Source organism: Haplochromis burtoni, unplaced genomic scaffold, assembly GCF_018398535.1.
Source record: "Haplochromis burtoni strain Fernald_Lab_line unplaced genomic scaffold, NCSU_Asbu1 Contig_21, whole genome shotgun sequence".
NCBI classification, from domain to species: Eukaryota; Metazoa; Chordata; class Actinopteri; order Cichliformes; family Cichlidae; genus Haplochromis; species Haplochromis burtoni.
The window spans coordinates 2,219,203-2,237,935 of NW_024582382.1; the positions used below are offsets into that span (position 1 = coordinate 2,219,203).

Sequence of the window (18,733 nt, forward strand, 5' to 3'; positions counted from 1 at the left end):
CCTCCTTAAACAAAATCATTGTTTGACTCTTTCAATACAAAGTCTGTTCCAGTGCCTAAACAAAACACATGATTATTAGAGCGCCCTCACAAGCACCACAGAGATTTCTGCTGCAACCTCCAAACAGTCGGTAATGCAGCCTTATTATCTTCTGAGATTTGTTCACCACCATAAGTGCAAATACTTAAAACTCTCTACACTCACAGTCACATCAGCCCAAGTGCTGGTGTGCAGTTTCAGGGCTTTTTTATTTTTCTAATTCAGCAGTTTTCAGAGGAATGCTGTGCAGCTAAAACTGAAGTGAAGCTTTTTCGATTGCTCGGAGGATTTACCTGTACTCGTGACTGTCCTGGAATCTTGTGCTGTTGGCAACTCGTTGCTGTGCCGTCTCCATCAGCAGCTTCTGAGTCAGACGGCTGCTTGGCGTGGGGTCGCACTCAGGCAGCTCCTCTGGTCCTTGGTCGCATCTCCATTCCTCATACTCCTTTAAAGGTGGTAAATAGCTCGATAGCCCCTTTCCATTGCCAGAAACCGAGCTCTGGTCACTGTACAACTTTGGGCTTTCACCCCCTGTCCGTGTGTATTCCAAATATAGGTCAGATTTAAGGAATAATGGATAGGTATTTTCCTCCATCATAGTCTGTATTTCAGTCTGAGCCTGATCAAACATGGCAGGATCAATGTGAAGCTTCATCACACAGTCTCTGATGAAGGACTTTGTAGCTGGTTTGATCTGTCTAGAGACAATCCCATTGTTGTCCAGGATGTATTTCTTATATATCAGCTTTGCCAGTTTCACCTTCTTCTCCTCAGTAACCTCACTGGCTTCAAGTTTCCGAAAACCACTGCAGGCAAACCAGAAGTCCAACATATCTGCACATTCCTCTTGCTTGAGGAACGTCCTAAACAGCAGGATGCCATCCTGGTCATCCAGGAGAGAATGAAGAGATTCCGCCCACTTTAAGTAGGGTGGTGTTGGCGAAGCGCTGCCCTCCGGCTCGTAACCCAGGTCCAAGTCAGATCGCCTGGGTGTAGCCACAGACGGCTCACATTTGAGGCTCTCATTCTTCGAGGAGAAGCCGAGGTTGCTGTGCTGGCGACCATCACTGCATATGAGCTCTCCTTCTTCACCGGGGACAGGAGGTCTGGGAGCATCCTCAGTGAAGCTGCCTCCTAGGTCTGCTAAGTAGCCCCGTTTGTCGCTTATGCTCATAGTCCCAGCATCCATATACCACGTCCCCGTAGAGCCCACACTGCACAACTATTCGATCCAGAGTTCTACTTATGCCACTGCAAAAGAACTCCTGCAAGGAGGAAAATTTATAATGAGATGCAGCTTCAACACGTCATAGAAAGGCAGTCTTTTGCTACTCAGTGACAGGGCACTAACAGTGTAACATTGCTCTGAGGTTTTTACAATACAATTTATTCCACACTGAGAAATTCACAATCAATAGAATACCAATGTGGTTTTTGGGCTTTTTCTTTCTGTTTTGCCAGATTTTTTTAAAGCAGGTAAATAAATATCACTTATTTCTGTGTCAGCTTTTGAAAACTACTCTAAAGCCCTAAAGCACATTGATCTCACATTTGAGTCATGTCCAATAACACACCCACAGTAAAAATCAGTACAGCGGTACTTTATAATCAAAAAAGCATAAAGTGAAAGAAAAGCATTCGTGCGCTAGGATCAGATATTCGACATACAATCTGCAAACCTGAGCAGAAATCGAAATCTACAGCTATTAGGCCTTTAATATGCGCCGAAAGTCTAGAGGCGTATTTTTACTAGACAGCAGTATGAATACAGTGTAGCAAATGCATATCATTAGCTCACACATCTATTCCAGTTTCATTCAAATTAGTATTGGAAGGGTGAAAATTCACTTGGGGTTTACAAAATTAAATTGATAATGAAGCAGCCCAAGTCTATTTCCCACTAGCTGACATAGCAGTACTGCAAATGACACATTCTACATCCTTATGCCATATTCTCGTTTTATATGATACCCCCTGGTGTTAGGGAAGGACCTGGGATGGTGTATCAAATGATTTTAGGGATCAAGGACACATCTTAGTCTTTGTGTAATAACCAAGTGTGCTGCTTTTTTGCTAAGGAACGACACCGTAGAGCCCGGATCTCCACCTCTACGCAGTACGGACTGCTTAGCTTATGGCTAAGCTTCCCAGATACTGTGTCAGGATTCAATTTAAGGTCTAATGCAGCCACAGCTGACCCTTTAAATTCACATATCCACAGCAGCTCCACTACATATCCACTACTTCTTGACAGCTGCAAGCAGATTCAAATCACGGGTAGAGAAGCTGAACGCAAATAGCCCTGACTTCAGCCTAAATCACTTCCCAATCGAAATCCCAGTGCAGCCTACTTGTTGACTAATAGGATTAAATATAAATGTTGCCAAATTATGATTTCAGAACAAATGACAGGTGAGTTTACTCTAGCAAGATCACCCTTCCCTTTAGGGCACACCCACTCTCTTGTCTGGTTCAGTACTGATACAAATCTTTTCTTTCTGATTGAACAAAGGCTGTATGAAGACAAAACTGGCAGCAGCGGCTCTGCTCGTTGCAGAGCCCTGGAGTGTGAGCAGCACGTGCACTGTGCATCAGGCCAGATGTGCTGGAATGAAAATTAGCCCTCCCCTCCAAGAAAACGAGCGTTTCAGGCCTATTAACGATGCTGGTAGGAATAAATCACCCGGGCAAACTGCTGCTACCTGTAAAGACGATGCATCCGCGTATTAATATATAAATGAACGCTTCTGTGCTCTCAGGTGTGCGGCTCCGGCGGAGGTATATTTAGAAGGGATTCCATACAATTTCCGCCGGTCAGAGTCGAGTTAAAACAGGGGGGGGAATGACCCTTTTTTCTGAAACCGTGTCAGTTGGGTTGTTCCTTTGAAGTGAGCCTCTCATCACATCCATGTCTTGGCCTCTCCAGAATGAGCAGAACGACAGCGAGTGGGGGAGGGGAGCCAGAAACAAACTCCACACACACACACACACACACATAGAGGGAGAGAGCGAGCCAGGCCTATCAGCAGCCGACCGACAAGTGCACAACTTTGTCACACTAATAATATCTGTGGTGTACCCGCTAACAGCTGCTAAACTAAACACACAGCATAAGCACCCGTAAACATTTCCCCTACCGTCAGAGGACACAGAGGGAATCCCAGCAACCATTTCCGAACACATTTACAATCAGCAAAGCAAAGCGATGGTATATTTCCCCCCCGATTACCGCAATCCCAATCTCTGAGCAAGGGGGGAGCCATTAAAAAAAGTGACATATACTTAACCGGTGAAAATCTTTCTGCTTGCGAGTGCATCGGGCTATCGGACCGACACGAGTCCCAGCCGACAGTGTCATTGTTGCGAATTGCAAGAGTTTAAAAATAACAAAGAAAGCAGTCCGCTCTCCGCCTCTCCATGGCTGTCTCTCACTGTCTGTATGGAGCTGAGGCTACAGGAGATGATGCACAGCGCCTCGCCTGTTCACTTCACAAACTGCCGGTGTTAAGCTTCGGTACATGTGGTACACCGATTTTTCCTCTCCACCCGCCTCCTCCTCCCCTCTCTCTCTCTTTCAAGTGGTGAAATACATGAAAATTCATGCATAATGCACAGAAATACGACATAACAGCACATTTAAAAAGTCAACCTAAAATAAAACCGCAGTGCAATACGACTGATTAACTGCTACACATATCAGCATCACTGTGCACATTAAGCTGAAAAGCCGGGGTTTTTTTGTTGTTCACATCAGATCTACAGCCAGTATGATAACCTGTGATGTCAGCGTTGCCCTGATTTTTAATCCCTGGTATATATAAAGATTCAAAAATGCTCAAATGTTTACCTTAATGGGTTTGAGGAGCCTTATTTTGTCGGAGTGTGTCTTGCCAGGCAGAAACCATGACACAGACTCAGAATGTATCCACAAAAGACACTAAAGAACTTCTTCAGGGAATGAGTAGCACTTATCAGCAAGAGTAGACTACACTTCAGAGCAGGTTGGGCAACCACTTGTTTCGGAGTCAGAGAGTCTACAGGTTTCATTCCAACCACAGACTGCACCAGATGACTTTACTGATTATTCTACAAGAGCCGCTTTGATCAGTTAAAATCAGCAAGGGTTTACTCTTCCTGTTATGTGCTGCATTCAGGCAGCCTTTATCATAAACTTTTACCACCAGGAAGTTTCGCTAGAACATCTGATAAAGCAGCCATCAAACGTACCGGTACATAACACATAATGATGAGGCCATCAGCTAAACTTTAACATACTAATAGTGTGAAAACAATGAATCTGGCTGGCCTCATTATTCATGATACAAAAAAATATGGTAAATTTTCTGTGTAAATGCAATTTTTGCAAGTATTTTTAAAGCAACTGGGATAAAGAGATCTTGTTCGAGTGTCTTTATGAAGAAAACTGAAATGCATGAATTAACAAATATAATAAGCAGTTTACAATAGCCAATGTGCAGCTGCTGACTGATTGTGTCATTTGAATTCCTCAGCTGTCACACTGTTTTACTGAGCCTAAGATGTAAAGCTAGTGGGACACTATAATAACATATTGTTTTTGATTAGTAAGTAATTACATGAAATCATTAAAAGAAAAAACTAGAGTAGGATAACAGGATACAGGTGTATACAACAAGAACACAAACATTGTCTCAACGTATCACTCCAAAAACCGGCTCAAACCTGGAAACCTTTCAAGTGTGAACTGTAGTTCTTACAATATTTATGCGGGCAACATAAAACATGAAAAAGGCCCAATGCACTGCAGCCTCCTCGAGGCAAAATTGATTTTGTGCAGAAGCAGTTTAAGCATTTTAAGTACCCTGACAGTTCTCTCTTTATAGCATCAGTTACTCTGTGTTATTGTTGTTTCTTCCAAAAGCAAATCAGAATAATTCCAGCACTGTCAATTTTTTAACTGCTACTTTCTTTGAGTGAAACAAAAATAATTTGGTCCTCTAGTCACATATGTAGATCTGTAGTTTAAATCTTGATGTTTTTATGGATTCATTCTTAGCTTTTAACAATCAAACAGGTAATGTTGTGAAGAACAGCTTCTTACGAACTACAAGTGCTAATACAAATAGTTATCCAAACCTTTGTCACTCCTCAGCTGGTTAACTGTAAATCCCTGCACATATTCGTGACATATCGATATCAGAATTTTTAATGGCCGATGAATATAAGATGGGAGATGTTGCATAGTCTGTCAGCCAGGGGGCACTGTGTAACTTCCCAGTTGGCAACACTTGTTTGGAATATCCCAATCATAACAACCAGTTTGTCCGAGCAGAGTCGGGCAGAGCGTAAACAGAGTGTACACAAGTAATCCATGGCTTGCTGTGACAATAATCAAGCATTGTGATGTTATCTTAATAAGGACTCGTGAATAACTACTCCTACCAAATGATAGGCAAATCTGTTTATGTTTGAAAGGGAAAAAAATGGCTGATTATATTTGTAAATGACCATATATCAGTATTGGCCTTAAAAATCTTGCATTGGCCAGGCTATAGTATTATAGTCTTATAGTATTATAAGACAACGCATCACTGTTGTTTTTACTCACTGGCCAGCTGTGAAATAAGGAACTGATTTTAAACATTTTAATTGTTAAAGCCCTTCATGAATCAGCTGCACAAAAATATTACAGGTTTTTTAATTCCATATTTTGCTCCTTAAGGTCATCCCAACAATTTCTCTTCGTCTTGTCTATAATCTAAAGGCAACCATTCTCTGCCACCAGACTCTGGAATCGTCCCACATAAGAACATATTTATGTGCTTATTTTAACTGACAAATTAATCATTTTATCCTAGGGTTTGCATACCATTTTATTTATTTATTGTATATTTTATTAGTTTTTTTATTGTTATCACATTGCCTTGTTATGGGTTCTTGCATTTTGTACCTGTTTTTGGAGACTTGAGAGTATACTATGAAGCAAGATCAATGGGTTAGCGAGCTATGATGAGTTTAAAGTCAGAGTTTTACATGAGCAACTTGCTAAGGCGTACATTACTAAAGCTATTTTAATATCCCCTTTAGTGGGCTACTTGGAATAGTAACATGTGATGTTACTTGTATCTAATCTAAAGTTTCCAAGCTCCAATTAAAAATCCAATTAAAAACAACCAGCAGCACCAAGAGTGCAATCAGCTTTAAAATAAATACATGAACTCCAGTCAAAATCTTTATGTTAACACTCTTGTTGCAGCATTACTCTCTTTGCTTATTTCCAGTAGTGTTGTACTTTTTGTCGGATTTTTTTGAATCATCATGACCTGATAATGTCTACGATTGGAATCATTTTGTGAAAAAGAAAAGTCATATGGCGAGTGAAACGCCTCCTTTTATGTCAGGACACACAAAGCCTGAACCGGAAAACCAAGTTTAACAGAGAAAGTTGAAAGATACCCCTTATCACTGACTGAGAGTTTCAGGTTTAGTCAAGCCAGCTAGCGCAAAGGAAGTGTTGCTATGTCAAACATCTTTTGTAGTATACTCCTTTGTAGTGTTAACTGGAAATTTTCTCCTCCAAGGGTCAACAGCTTCTGGGTCTACATGTTTATATTTGGTGAACACACAGATGGAGAAAAGGCAGATCTGCAAGCAAATCCACCTGCATTACCTTGAGTTTGATTGACTTCCTCACGCATCCTCCAGTAGTGCATCCTTTTATTGAAGATTCCATTGTATTGTTACTCAGCACACATTTCTTCTGCAAAGGTAAAGCCCTTCTCACCCCCATGAAATGGAAAGTCCTGGCTGAAGCAGAATGTCGCCATAACGGTTTGCCATTACCATCCATTTGCTTCTGAAAAGAAAGAAATATTGGTTAAGACTAGTTCCTACATAACTGAAAAAATGCAGGAGTTCAACATTATGGAACAGTTACATTTTCATTTGAAGATGTTTCTGCTGCAATATATCTGAAACCAAAACCATTACTGATCTATATTCAAAATATTCTTGAAAAAACAAAGCTAAAGCTCCTAACACTAGGGTAGGGTGGCCTCATGCCCAACACAATGACCCAGTCCATTACACCGATAGTTTAAAATTGTAAAAAACTATAAAATTGTAGGGTCTTTACTTTAGATTATAAAGTGCCTTGAGGCGTTGTGATTTGGTGCCCTATAAATAAAACTGAATTGAATTAAAAAGCTCAACTTTTTACAGTTGAATGATTGGAGAGAAGAGTCATTCAGTCCCTCCTGAGATAATTTGAGATGTTTTCTTAGTCACCACCCAAGTAGGATCTGTTGCACTACAAAAACCACTGACACAAGTTGACACTGAGGAAAGTACAGGAGTAGGTCAAAGAATCAAGAAGCAGGCAAACCATGCACAATATAGCATCCTCTCTAACCCGGCCTTAGCCCTGCTGCCACCTTTAGTTCAAAGATGAATAACAATCTTACCGTAAATAAATCTCTCCGTTTGTACAAACTCCTCTTGTACAATCAGGAGTTGTGCAACCACAATTGGCACACAGATACCTCTTGAGCATCTAAAGGTTCTTATCTATACCACATGTAATGATGTCGTCACATTGTCTTGCAACTTTGCAACAGGCTAAGATGATATGATGACAACATTACATCTGATATAGATAAGAACCTTCAGATGCCCAAGAGGTATCTGTGTGCCAGTTTTGGTTGCACAACTCCTGATTGTACAGGAGGTGTCTGTGAGTAATCAGAGAGAGATTTCTCATATTACAGTTAAAGTAAATAAGAGGAGGTTAAAGTCCCCAAAATTAACAGATTTGATGGTTCCCAGAAGTCAGTTATCTGCTTTTAACTTCAGCAATTAACAAGAAATAAAATGTGCCTTTCTGCATAGAACTGTCCCTAAAAATAAGTGTGCTTTATCATAAAAGACAAATTCACACTTTGACCTCTTTTGGCATGCTGTCCAAAACATAACACCACAAACTGTAAATAACTGCAACAGTGAAAAGGTTTAAAAACATAAGCTCAAGAAGTCCTGTAACCAGAAGGCTTTTCAAACTGGACCTCTTTGATAGTTTGAAACAGCTGGGTGTGAAATTTGTACGAAAAAAAATGCTCTTCCCTTTCTTTTTAACTACAAATAAATAACCCTCAAGCAACTGGCTCAGCCAAGCTGCTTAGTGCACAGAGGAACAATAGAAGAGGCTTCTCTGTGCCTAACTCTGAAGTGTGAAGAAGTTTTCACTAAAATCAGCAAACCTTTTGTAAAACAAGCACTTTGTGTCAGAATTGTTATGGAAACACACTTGTATAAAACCTTTAAGGAGAAGATTTTACATTTTATTCTTAATTCCTTTATGCATGCACCCATCCTTCATACTAAATTCTAAAAATGCACATTCACTATTCTGTACTTTGCAGGGGGATTTTTTTTTCACAACCCTACAAAGCTACCTTTTAAAAATTGTTCTCATATTTTAAAATATTCTCAAATTACTGCTGCAGTTAAGCATTACCAGAGGACAACTTCATGTCTCCCAGTTCAGCTCTTTATGCATTCTTTTGTTCCACCTGTCAGTGTGGATTTAGGCTCTTTTGTAGGCTTTGGCTGAAACAGGCTTATCTCTGCTGAAGACTCTCTGATGAACAAAGCCACATTAAGATATTTAAATGGAAGCTCCCATTTTCAGTGCACACAATAAAGATTTTTCAAGCTGGCTGTCTTCAAAGAGTTTGCCAAAAGTTAAGAAGTATAAAAGAAACAACGAAGAGGACAATGCATCTTTCAAAGCTCTCAAAACTATAATGTAAAGCAATCGCGGGGCTTATGGACTAAAAACATTCAAAACCGTTGATATGACGAACGAATATTAAAGCTTTTCTGTATTTGTTTTAAGTTCTGGAAATGATCCAAAGAGTAATATCAAAAGACTGTCAGAAAATGTATTCTGATGTCCTGCTGATATCCTTTGTCCAGGCTGAATAGATCATGACTAACAAGTCTTGGAATGGATTAGCCACAGAGGATTGAGCAATTTGCAGACTTGAGTTTATTTTGCAGGATATTATAGCTTGCAGAGCACCATATTCCCAGAAAAAGGGGAAAAAAATCTTATTAAAAGGCCTACATTTCCCATGGTGATATAATACCAAAGACATACATGCAGAACCATGTACCAAATGGCGAAAATACATTGCCAGACATCAGCCGGCTGGAAGAAATCCAAATTAATTTAAGTGTTCAATCTATCGTGGTCTTCACTTGTCTGGTCATCCGATACACACTCACTGGTCAAATCAGATGATGTGCTTTGCTTTTGATGAGAGGGCTGACACAACAAAACAGTACGGCACAGACATGAAAGACGGTAACAGACGTAAGGGAACGATACACAAGACAAAGGAACGTAACACCAATTTTCATCCTCACAGATTCCAAAGCAAACATTAGACCTGCTGGTTTACCTTACTGTGTGCTTCTTGGTTTTGTTGTGCTGAATCGCAGACTACTCCCACCGCTTTTCTAGGCATCGAGTATAGTCCTTCATAGTCTGCAGTAAAGACAGCCGCCATCTTTAATCACAACAGAGTCCATCTGTCGATGGTTCTTCCCTTTCTACCCTCTCTTTCTCTGTTCCAGTCTCTCTGTTCCAGCCCTCTGTTTGTTGTGGGGGGGTTCTTATTTTCCATCCAACATCAAACCACCATATCGACAGGCTCATGGGCCGCCCAGTAGGGGAGCAGCTTGAACATGCTGCATTGGCTGTTGTCCTTTTCCAAGCTGCAGTTGAACTGACCGCATTTATTTTTCTCTGACTTATATGGATAGCTCGCGTAACATATCTCTGCTCTCAGGCCTTTGATTTCAACAAGCCTGGCCTCAAAGCTCCTCCATGATTGCTCCTGAATGCATCTTTTCTTTGGATGTTCTGATTGATGTGTTTTGGGGTTCTCTTTGATTTAGGCCACATCTGTGTAACTACAATTAAATTCATGTATTTTTATTCAGGATTCAGATCGTTTAAGCCTCAAATCTGTTTTAATGTTTTGGGTCTCTTCCCCTTATTTTCAGCTATTCCGTCATATGAAATGTACAAAGAACATCGTTCCTTTAAAGCAAAGCTCAGCTGGAATTCTTTGATTTCACCAACTGAAGCTCAGTTTGACTTAAGAACCTTCGGACGCAATTATAAGTCTAAAGACTGTATTGCCAGCTTTCGTCCAGCTAATGCATTTCATTTAAAGTGACATTTCTTTTTTGCTCCTTTTTGGCTTTCAAAGCTTGAATGCAAAGCCGTATATTGTTTACTGTCACTGTTGTTGCACCAAACTCTTTGAATGAACAATGAAAGGAGTTGAATTTCAAAATGGTAGATGCTCTCACCTTTCTCTCCTGCTGTTTGGCTCGTCCGATCTTATTTCTGTTGTCCGCCATGACTGGGCGCAGTCCCCTGTCTGCCACTCTACAATACTTTCTGCTCATAATGATTCTTACTAGTGTGTTGCTGAAAGATGAGCATCTTTACTTTATATTACAGCTTTAGCCGTGCGACCCTATTGGAGGAAACAAGGACCAGATGATTGCATGCACAATGGTATTGTAGCTATGGTAACAGACCCAACAGGCATGAGGATGTGCACCTAATTGCTTGTACAAATTTTAAAAAGAGAGAGAGAGAGAGAGAGAGAGTAAGGAAAAGAGTGAGAGAGAGGGAGAAATATAAGTATTCAGTCAAATTGAATTGTTTCTTAGACGTCTTGCAGGCTTTTCAGCCATGAGAGGATTTGTTATTTAAACTTACACGTATGTGCTGTGTAAGGCGGTGGAAACAGCCCCGTTAATAAGCAAATGAATGCAAAGAAAAGAGAAGAGATGTGGGTGAACAGAATATTTGGAGAGAGAAAGAGAGATGATATTGCCTTTGTCATGCAGCTTAATCAGTTGCTTACCTTTCAAGTGGATTTCACACTTGCATGTCTGTTTGCGACCAGGGTCAAATCCGGCGTACCCTTCGCACAATGACCAATTTTCCCTTCAAACTACACCAGCAGAGACCTGCAGCGTTGGCTGCCACTTCATCACATTTAATTTACACTATCTACGCTTAAAACTTACATTTAGGTTGCTCTATTTAAAAAAAACAAAAACATATTTGTGCAAATCTGTCAAAATTACTGTCACTTTGTTACTTTGTTCTTTTTCTCAACAAAATTCCAACCGCTTAGCTGTCCAAGTAACTTTACTGTGTATTGCTTTAACAGGTTAGTGCTCTTTTTATGTGATTTTGTACAAAAAACGGAGGAAACAATTATCTTTATTGAGGTAATCTAACATACTTCTGCACTTCTAAAGTTTATTTTATGGTTCTGCATGTATCTTCATTTCCATAAACATTTGCCTACGCAGAGGGACTTACGCAACTTACGCAAACATGCTTGCATCCAGTTATCCAAGAAACTAACAGTATGAAGCTCAGTCGATGAACGTGCGCTGACTGACTGAAAATTGGGCCAGAACAGAAATGGGAGGAATAGAAGAGTTCACCACAAACAGTGGAAACACAAAAAGCAAAAAGCACAGTTGGTGGCTACAGTGGATGCTTTTCCTTTTTTTTAACACTTCATTTCACATCAGCTTTTTGTATAACTTTGCTCTGCTCCATGGCCACTTGCTTGTGACAGTGACCCCCAGTGATGGGAAGCAGCTACAAAGTATCAGCACGGAGCCAAAGATGGTTGCAATTACTGATAAGTCAAAGGAACAATGTATTGACAGCATTTAGTAGAAGCCCTCAGGGATTAATGAAGGTCTGTTATCTTGATGGCGGTGCTAATGTGCATGCTCTGCATGTACATGGTTATTAAAGAAAACATCTCTAAGCGTTTTATGCATGGACAAGGAAAATAAGAGTCAACATCAGCTTTGACTGTGCATGCTTTTATCTAATTTTTAACTTCAGACTGTGCACAGTATTCTCGACAGCACTTTTCTACAGTTGACCACCTGATGTGCTACGATGTTCTTGACAGCACTTCCTTTGCATTTTTCATGGATGAAATGAAAACAGAAAATCCTTTCTTTAAAATAACTCGTGTTGACGTAGCCCTTTTTAAGGAACTATAAAAGATAGAAATAGCTACAGAGATGTCACCCATTGGTTTGTGAAGTCCCATTTTGAAGCCTTGAGATCAGCCTTTCCAGGAAAACAGATGTGATTAGAACAGGCGTGTCTGAAACATCACTTGCTCATTGGCTCATTGGCCATAGCTTGTTAGTAACAAGTCCTTAGCCAGAGAGTGGGGAGAAAATGCCACGGCATGACCAAAATTTCCAAAATAGATTTAGGTTTTTATTTAGTGTGACACAAAATAAGTTACTGAGTGCATAAACACAGCAGGGAAGTGTTTAACGGGCCAAACAGAAAAAATATTTTCTGATAAAATTCTACAGGATCAGGAGTCTTTTTGCAATCATAGCCATCACCATCTAGAGGCACTTTTACATTGACTTCAAACTAATTCTATAAAACTAATTTTAAAGGCACCAAAGGCAATTGATTAGCTTTTCTGCCACAACAAAAAAAAAGAAGGTTAATAACTATATCGATCAAATCAAAACAAGAATGATAACTTTCTGGTTCGGTCGAATTTGTCAATTTGTTGGCTTTCTTTTATTCCATACTTTCTGCTAAAGTACAAGTGCAAACTTTAAACATAGTGCATACATGGTTAGCACTTGTGATCTCTGCAATATGAAAGAATATACAGGGAATTATTTTTTTATGAAATGAACAACTTTTTTATCAAAACCAGTCTAGCGTGACTGCCATAAAAATGTTTAAAGATGTAAAATAGAAAAACAACCAGAAGGTTAGTGCAGACTATTTATTTTTATATTTATTTATTGTCCACTTACTGTCAGTTACCAGAACTCAGACAAAGCAAATGTGCTTCAGTCTAGAGGAAAAAAAAATCTTGTCTGTTTACCACAAAAAATAAATAAATAAATATTCTCATAGTTTCAGGGCAAAAGAGTATTCATTCACAGGCAGCATAGCAAAATAGGATTTCTCACAGCAACAGACCAATAAATAATTAAACAGACTGCTACAGTGATACTACTTATTCTCTCAGGGAGTAAGATGCTTGGTGTTTCCTTCATAAAGAAGAATGCACACTGTAATCTTACACTGGAAAATATTATATTTCTCAGGTTGTAATGTTGCAGGGGTTTATGATTTGAAAAAGAAGACCAGGGAAAAAATCATCTATGAGCTATAAAATAAACCACAGGCCCTTTGAGCAGTTTGAAATCCTTTTGATTCAATGCTGGATGCTTATCTGGTTTTATTGTAGAAACCTGCCGGTAAGACAGTTACAGTCTGCTCAATAAAAGTTCATCTTAAGAGCATGCAATCCAAATCAAATCACATAATTCCCTAGATGGGAACTGTAGTTCAACAGTCACCTTTGTTAAATACTTGAGAAACTTAAAAAAATCTCACAGTCTGAAAAAATATATTAGTATATTAATAAATGTAACACTCTTGTTTTTCAGTACTTTGCTATTTATTTTAGATGAAAGTTTGCTGCTTTGGTCTACTAAAGCACAGAAAGAAACTGGCACGTTTCAAGGCACTCTGAATTCAATTTACCTGTGTGTTTTTATTCCACAGAAAGCCAATTTTCAGTCTGTAGTGCTGTATGTGCTATAAGCAGGTCAAGGTGAGTACTCTACATCTGCAGTTTCCACTGCTAACACACTCCCACTGGAAATGAGTCTTATTCATTTTTTAAACAGCCTCTAGCATATCTGATAAAATAAAATATAAAAAGCAGCTCGGCCAAGCATTCATCTTTGATGTTTTGCAAAGAAATACTGTAGAAAGCTGCAGTCTGATTTCATGCATATTGTATTCCTTGTATTCCTTAGCAACGAATTGCAAGCAGCTCACTGGTTTTTGTAGCTACTTCTCATTCATGCCCATCTCTGTCAATTCCATACTGACTAAAACAATAGGACTGCACAAAATTGGATTCGATTTAGATTTGTTCTGATCATACATTTTCTGTAGCACCACTGTTAGGCCAAGCTGGGAAATACAATGTTTTTGAGTTCCTGAGCTTGCAGACATTATTTAAATCACTTACACTTTATACATTGTTTGATAACAGGTTTTTTTTTGTTTGTTTGTTTGTTTTTTTAAGAAAAATAACTTTATCAATAAGATAATTATTTATATATAAGAAGGGTAAACCTTCAGGTAACATCATCTTTACTTTTGCTTGACCCCATTGCTTAAATTAGTTCAATTCTACATTGTGTACTGTTTTAGTTTTGCAGAGTGTAGCAACATCACCAATTCTAGTAGCTTTCAACAGAAACAAAGAGTAACAAAGTAACAAAGAGTAACAACAACAGCAAACCTACCTTCTGTGTAGCTCTCTGTTGCTAACACTAGTCATAGGAGAGCAGAGACCTCTGCCTGCCAAAGATTACAAACCGATCTTGTTTTCACGGAGTAGAGAACAGCGCCCTCTTGTGGCCAAATGTCGACAATACATTTGTACCGATTGCATGTTTTATCTCAGCAGCATAATGGCGCCTGTCTCGTGGGAAAAAGACCTGAAGTAGCAGCTCTCCACAATAAGTCATGGAATATACACTCACAATGAAAATACAGCTATTCTTATAACTATTAAATGATATCTTGATGACGAACACAGCGCAGGCGCGGTGGCCAAGTGGTAAGGCGTCGGTCTCGTAAACCGAAGATCGCGGGTTCGAACCCCGTCCGTGCCTTTTGTAGTATTAATTACTTTTAAACGTTAACTTTTGTGAGAGTAATTGCATTTGGGACCTTTTTCATTCTTTTTCAAACAGTATATAGCTAGAAAATTAGCCACTGTAATCCAGGATGTTGAATACTTGCATTAATGTCTTGTCATACATTGAAAATACTGTACAAATAATACTTGGCTTGAGCTTGATAACTAAAAAAATATGTTTTTTTGTCATTTATAAACTACAATAGCAGTTCAACATTATGAAATTTGAAATTCTGTACCCCATATCTGGTCAATAATTCTCAATGAAACACATGTTGATCACATAGCACTGTGATCAGCTCTGAGACAGAATTAAATTCAATTTGTTACAAAATGTATTCAGAATCCACCCTCTTTCCTATATAGATAAAAGGTCCATAAATATCTGGACATGTTGTTTACATCACCACAGCAAATTTTAAATGAAACAATCGAGGTGTGCATATTTTCATCTATTTCAAATAATGCAATGATAAAATTATTGTATTGAATGTTTAAGAATTTAAATACATATTTTTCAAAAAGGTTTTGATATTTGACTGACAAATGAGACCTGGTAATTCCATTACAAGCAGATAAAAGGTACTTGGCATCTGTTCATGGGAACAGGTCGTGCAATCAAATTCTTAATTAAAAAAGACTATACTTACATATCGCGTAAGCAACCCAAGAGTTTCTAAGGACAGAGAAACAGGATGTTCTTCAATAGTCAAGCCAGTCACTTGGTCTGAACTCAATATCACATTGTTCTCATGTACTGAAGACAAAACCAAAGACAAAGGCAGAGAGAGCAACAAACAAGCAGCAACTGCAGGAGGCTGGAGTAAAGGCCTAGCAGAGCATCTCAAGGAAGTAAATGCAGCATTTAGTCAAGTCTATGGATTCTACATTTCAGACAGTCATTGAGTACTTATATATAGCCCTTTATATTTAAGATTATATTAGCTTGTCCAGTTACTTTTGAGCCTTCAAAAATGTATAAAGGCTCAAAAGTAACTGGACAAGGTGTGATGTCTCTATGTGTATAGAGACATCACACCTTCTAATTTGAATTTTGGGATAAGATCAAATTACTGGCGTAATCAGTATCATGAGAACTCATTTCAATGCAAGGCATAACTGCAAAGAGCCATGGATGAAGATTACATGGAAATGGAAAAATCAGTAGTAGATTTGCATATTTACCCATGTGTTTAAACAGCTCTAGCAGAGATCCACATTTTCTTATTGAACTTCATTGCTATTATATATTTATGACATCACGAGTGTACATTTTATTCCCCAAAAACATTTCATTAGCTCAAAAATATATATTTGTTTTTTATTTTTTATGCTCTGCAAACATACCACTGATGGTAGACTAGTGCAGTTTCCTGGGTAACGCTTCGTGTTGCAGCATCAATGATTCATATCTGGTTCATGTTGCATTGCAATCACGTTCTGTGTGCTGAAGTGACCCTTTGTGAAATGAGAGGTGATAGAAGGAAAACAACTGGAAAATGCTGCAGTGCTTTGCAAAAGCTTTAATCAGTGATGTCGACAACACACCGCTGGCGGCTGATTTTCAGACTCTGGCTACAATCACTGAGACTCAGTGCTACACTTCCTTGGTCCTAAATCAGCACCTTGGTCACTAAAAAATATCACATGGCAAATTCACTGGTTCTAGAGGGTTTTCTTGTCATGATTGTGAAGTGGAAATGTCTTTGACTCTATGAGCAGAAGTTTTCAGGAACGTGTTTACAACAAATATTCTAAGATGAGTTTTTACTTAAATCCATCCAAGTATATAATGCTGTGGGCCTTTTTTCCATCCTAAGATTTGTTGCCTTCAACCTCATGCTTAATGCTTTTAATTCAAGATTCAAGATGACATATACCAGCATGTACGCATAATGACACAGTCTCACCTTAGTGCCTATGAGATCAGAAAAGCAATTATCAGACACCTTCAAAATAGCTTTGGCTTTCACAACAGCTTTTAAAATCCTAATATAGTAAGTAAGATACTACAACCAAGACACTTAGTAAGCTCAGATAGCCTCTGGACTGCCTAATGACAGATGTTTATCACTTTTCCTTCTAGAGTTTTCCGTCACAGGTGGAGGCTGTGTGGAGAAACATGGAGGAAAATACTTTGAAAATGCGTCTTCACACAGAATCACAGAGTCATTCATTAGTTTAAAAGGGCTGAGTCAGGGCTGTATTTCCAAATATAAAAAGTGCCACCCCAAGCTGAAACTTGAATAAATTCAGCTACTTGTTGCTTATATAATGACACATGGTATTTAAGTAGCAGGTTGTTATTACAAAGGGACTGTTAAGATTTCTACAGATTCTACTTTTCCCTAATTATAAACATTATTATTTTTGTGAATAATCCATGTGAAGAGCTGTATCATCTCTGTAATAGAATCCCCTTGAATTCATTTTCTGCCCTCTGCAATTTAAGCCTTAGAAAGAAGAAAAACACCACAAACGGAGTATAACAGGAGTAAAACAGGAGGAGGAGAACAAAGGAATCAGTAGCACGCGGCAGACTGGCAGCAGGTCTAGGCTGCGCTCACATTGATTTCCTTGTGGGCTGTATACTCTGCTTTCAAAAGAGATTTTTATACAGTGAAGGCAAGAGAAAGTGACCCATTCAACCTGCTCTTACATTCGAATCTCAGTTGGTAATTGTATTATGGAAATCAAAGTCCTTCAGTATCATCACTGAATTAGATGAATACAAAATCATCTGACATAGCACGTGGATAGCCTCCAGTCTAGCAAGGCATATTTGTTTGTTGTTTATGTTTTGCGCCCTTTAAGCCAGACTTCACTGCGTGCCGTCTGGCTCTCCGTTGGGGACCCAAACAGTTGATTAAAGAATGCAATTAGCATGGAGCAGATTCTGTCAGCTCTCCTTTGGGGATTTAAATGCTATGAGTCGATGCACAATTTCTTCAAGAGGACCACATTGCTCTGCAAGATGCTAATATAGGGTCAGCTAAGACCAGGTTTTGCATTTGTATGCGCTAAAGGAAACATTATTTTCTGCAGTTTAAATGTAATGACTACCTAAAACTTACAGTGTATCTAAAATGTGTTTTAAAGAGAAACGGAATAAAATGTTTGTTCTTCAGAAACTTATAATGGCTAAAAGTGTTATTTTTACATATTTATTCATATTCATTCACCGTCTGTAGCAACCAGACCAGTGCGACCGAAGCTTTTCATAGTATTTATCTTTTCATTTTTACAGATGAAAATGAAAAGGAAAAAATAAAGAAGAAGAGTGGAATTTTGAGTCACTTTGTCACTTTGTCTGTGGATAGAGATGACTTCTTTAACCTCAGAGTTTACACATGGCCAAGCCTGGACACAATCACACAAGTGTTTTTGGGCTGTGACCCAGATTCTTAATTCCAGTCCGGGACTTTGGGTGGAGCACTTTGGCGTCATCTCCCATTTCAGCCCACACAACCGAACTGCACTAATTCAAAGAAAACGTGTTTCCTATGTGAATTCCCTGACCAAGTGTAATATCAGATAACATCAGATCAAGTAACGTTGAAGAAAGCTTTGGCTACTTTGATTACTGGCTGAGATGCTCTTTACTGGACATCAGAGAGGAAATAAAGTTTTACCCCTTTTATCTAAAATTGGTCCCAAAACCAGAACACCAGTTGTGGATCCAAGAGAACATAAAACATTAATGCTTTTTAGTTAATATACTTTATTGAGTCAGTGACATGTTACTGATCATTATGAAGCACTAACAAGAGCTTTGTTTGGATGTGTAAAGATGCCTGCATAGCTGTGGATGTGGCTCCATCTACAGGTGAATATCAAATGTGTCAGTGTATTTACATATAGCCTCCTGTTATGAAGAGGGCTGCAGATGT

General features: G+C 38.9%; 1 protein-coding gene and 1 non-coding gene across 9 annotated transcripts in view; one reads left to right on the forward strand and one right to left on the reverse strand.

The window, feature by feature from the left end:
- The window catches only part of axin1 (axin 1), a 32,213-nt gene extending 21,597 nt beyond the window's left edge, over positions 1 to 10,616 (reverse strand). The window contains exons 1-4 of one of the 8 annotated variants that reach the window (XM_005920265.3): positions 10,399 to 10,616; positions 9,480 to 9,565; positions 6,689 to 6,874; positions 333 to 1,304 (exon numbers count right to left, since the gene is read on the reverse strand). In XM_005920265.3, the coding sequence (XP_005920327.1) occupies positions 333 to 1,228 (896 nt within the window). In that variant the 5' untranslated portion in view covers positions 1,229 to 1,304; positions 6,689 to 6,874; positions 9,480 to 9,565; positions 10,399 to 10,616. The other 7 variants (XM_005920266.3, XM_042218624.1, XM_042218627.1 and 4 more) reach the window with 7 other exon arrangements.
- A 4,129-nt stretch (positions 10,617 to 14,745) lies between these two features.
- trnat-cgu lies at positions 14,746 to 14,817 on the forward strand. Its single transcript has one exon. It is a non-coding gene; the product is annotated as a tRNA-Thr (tRNA).
- Positions 14,818 to 18,733: the final 3,916 nt, after the last annotated feature.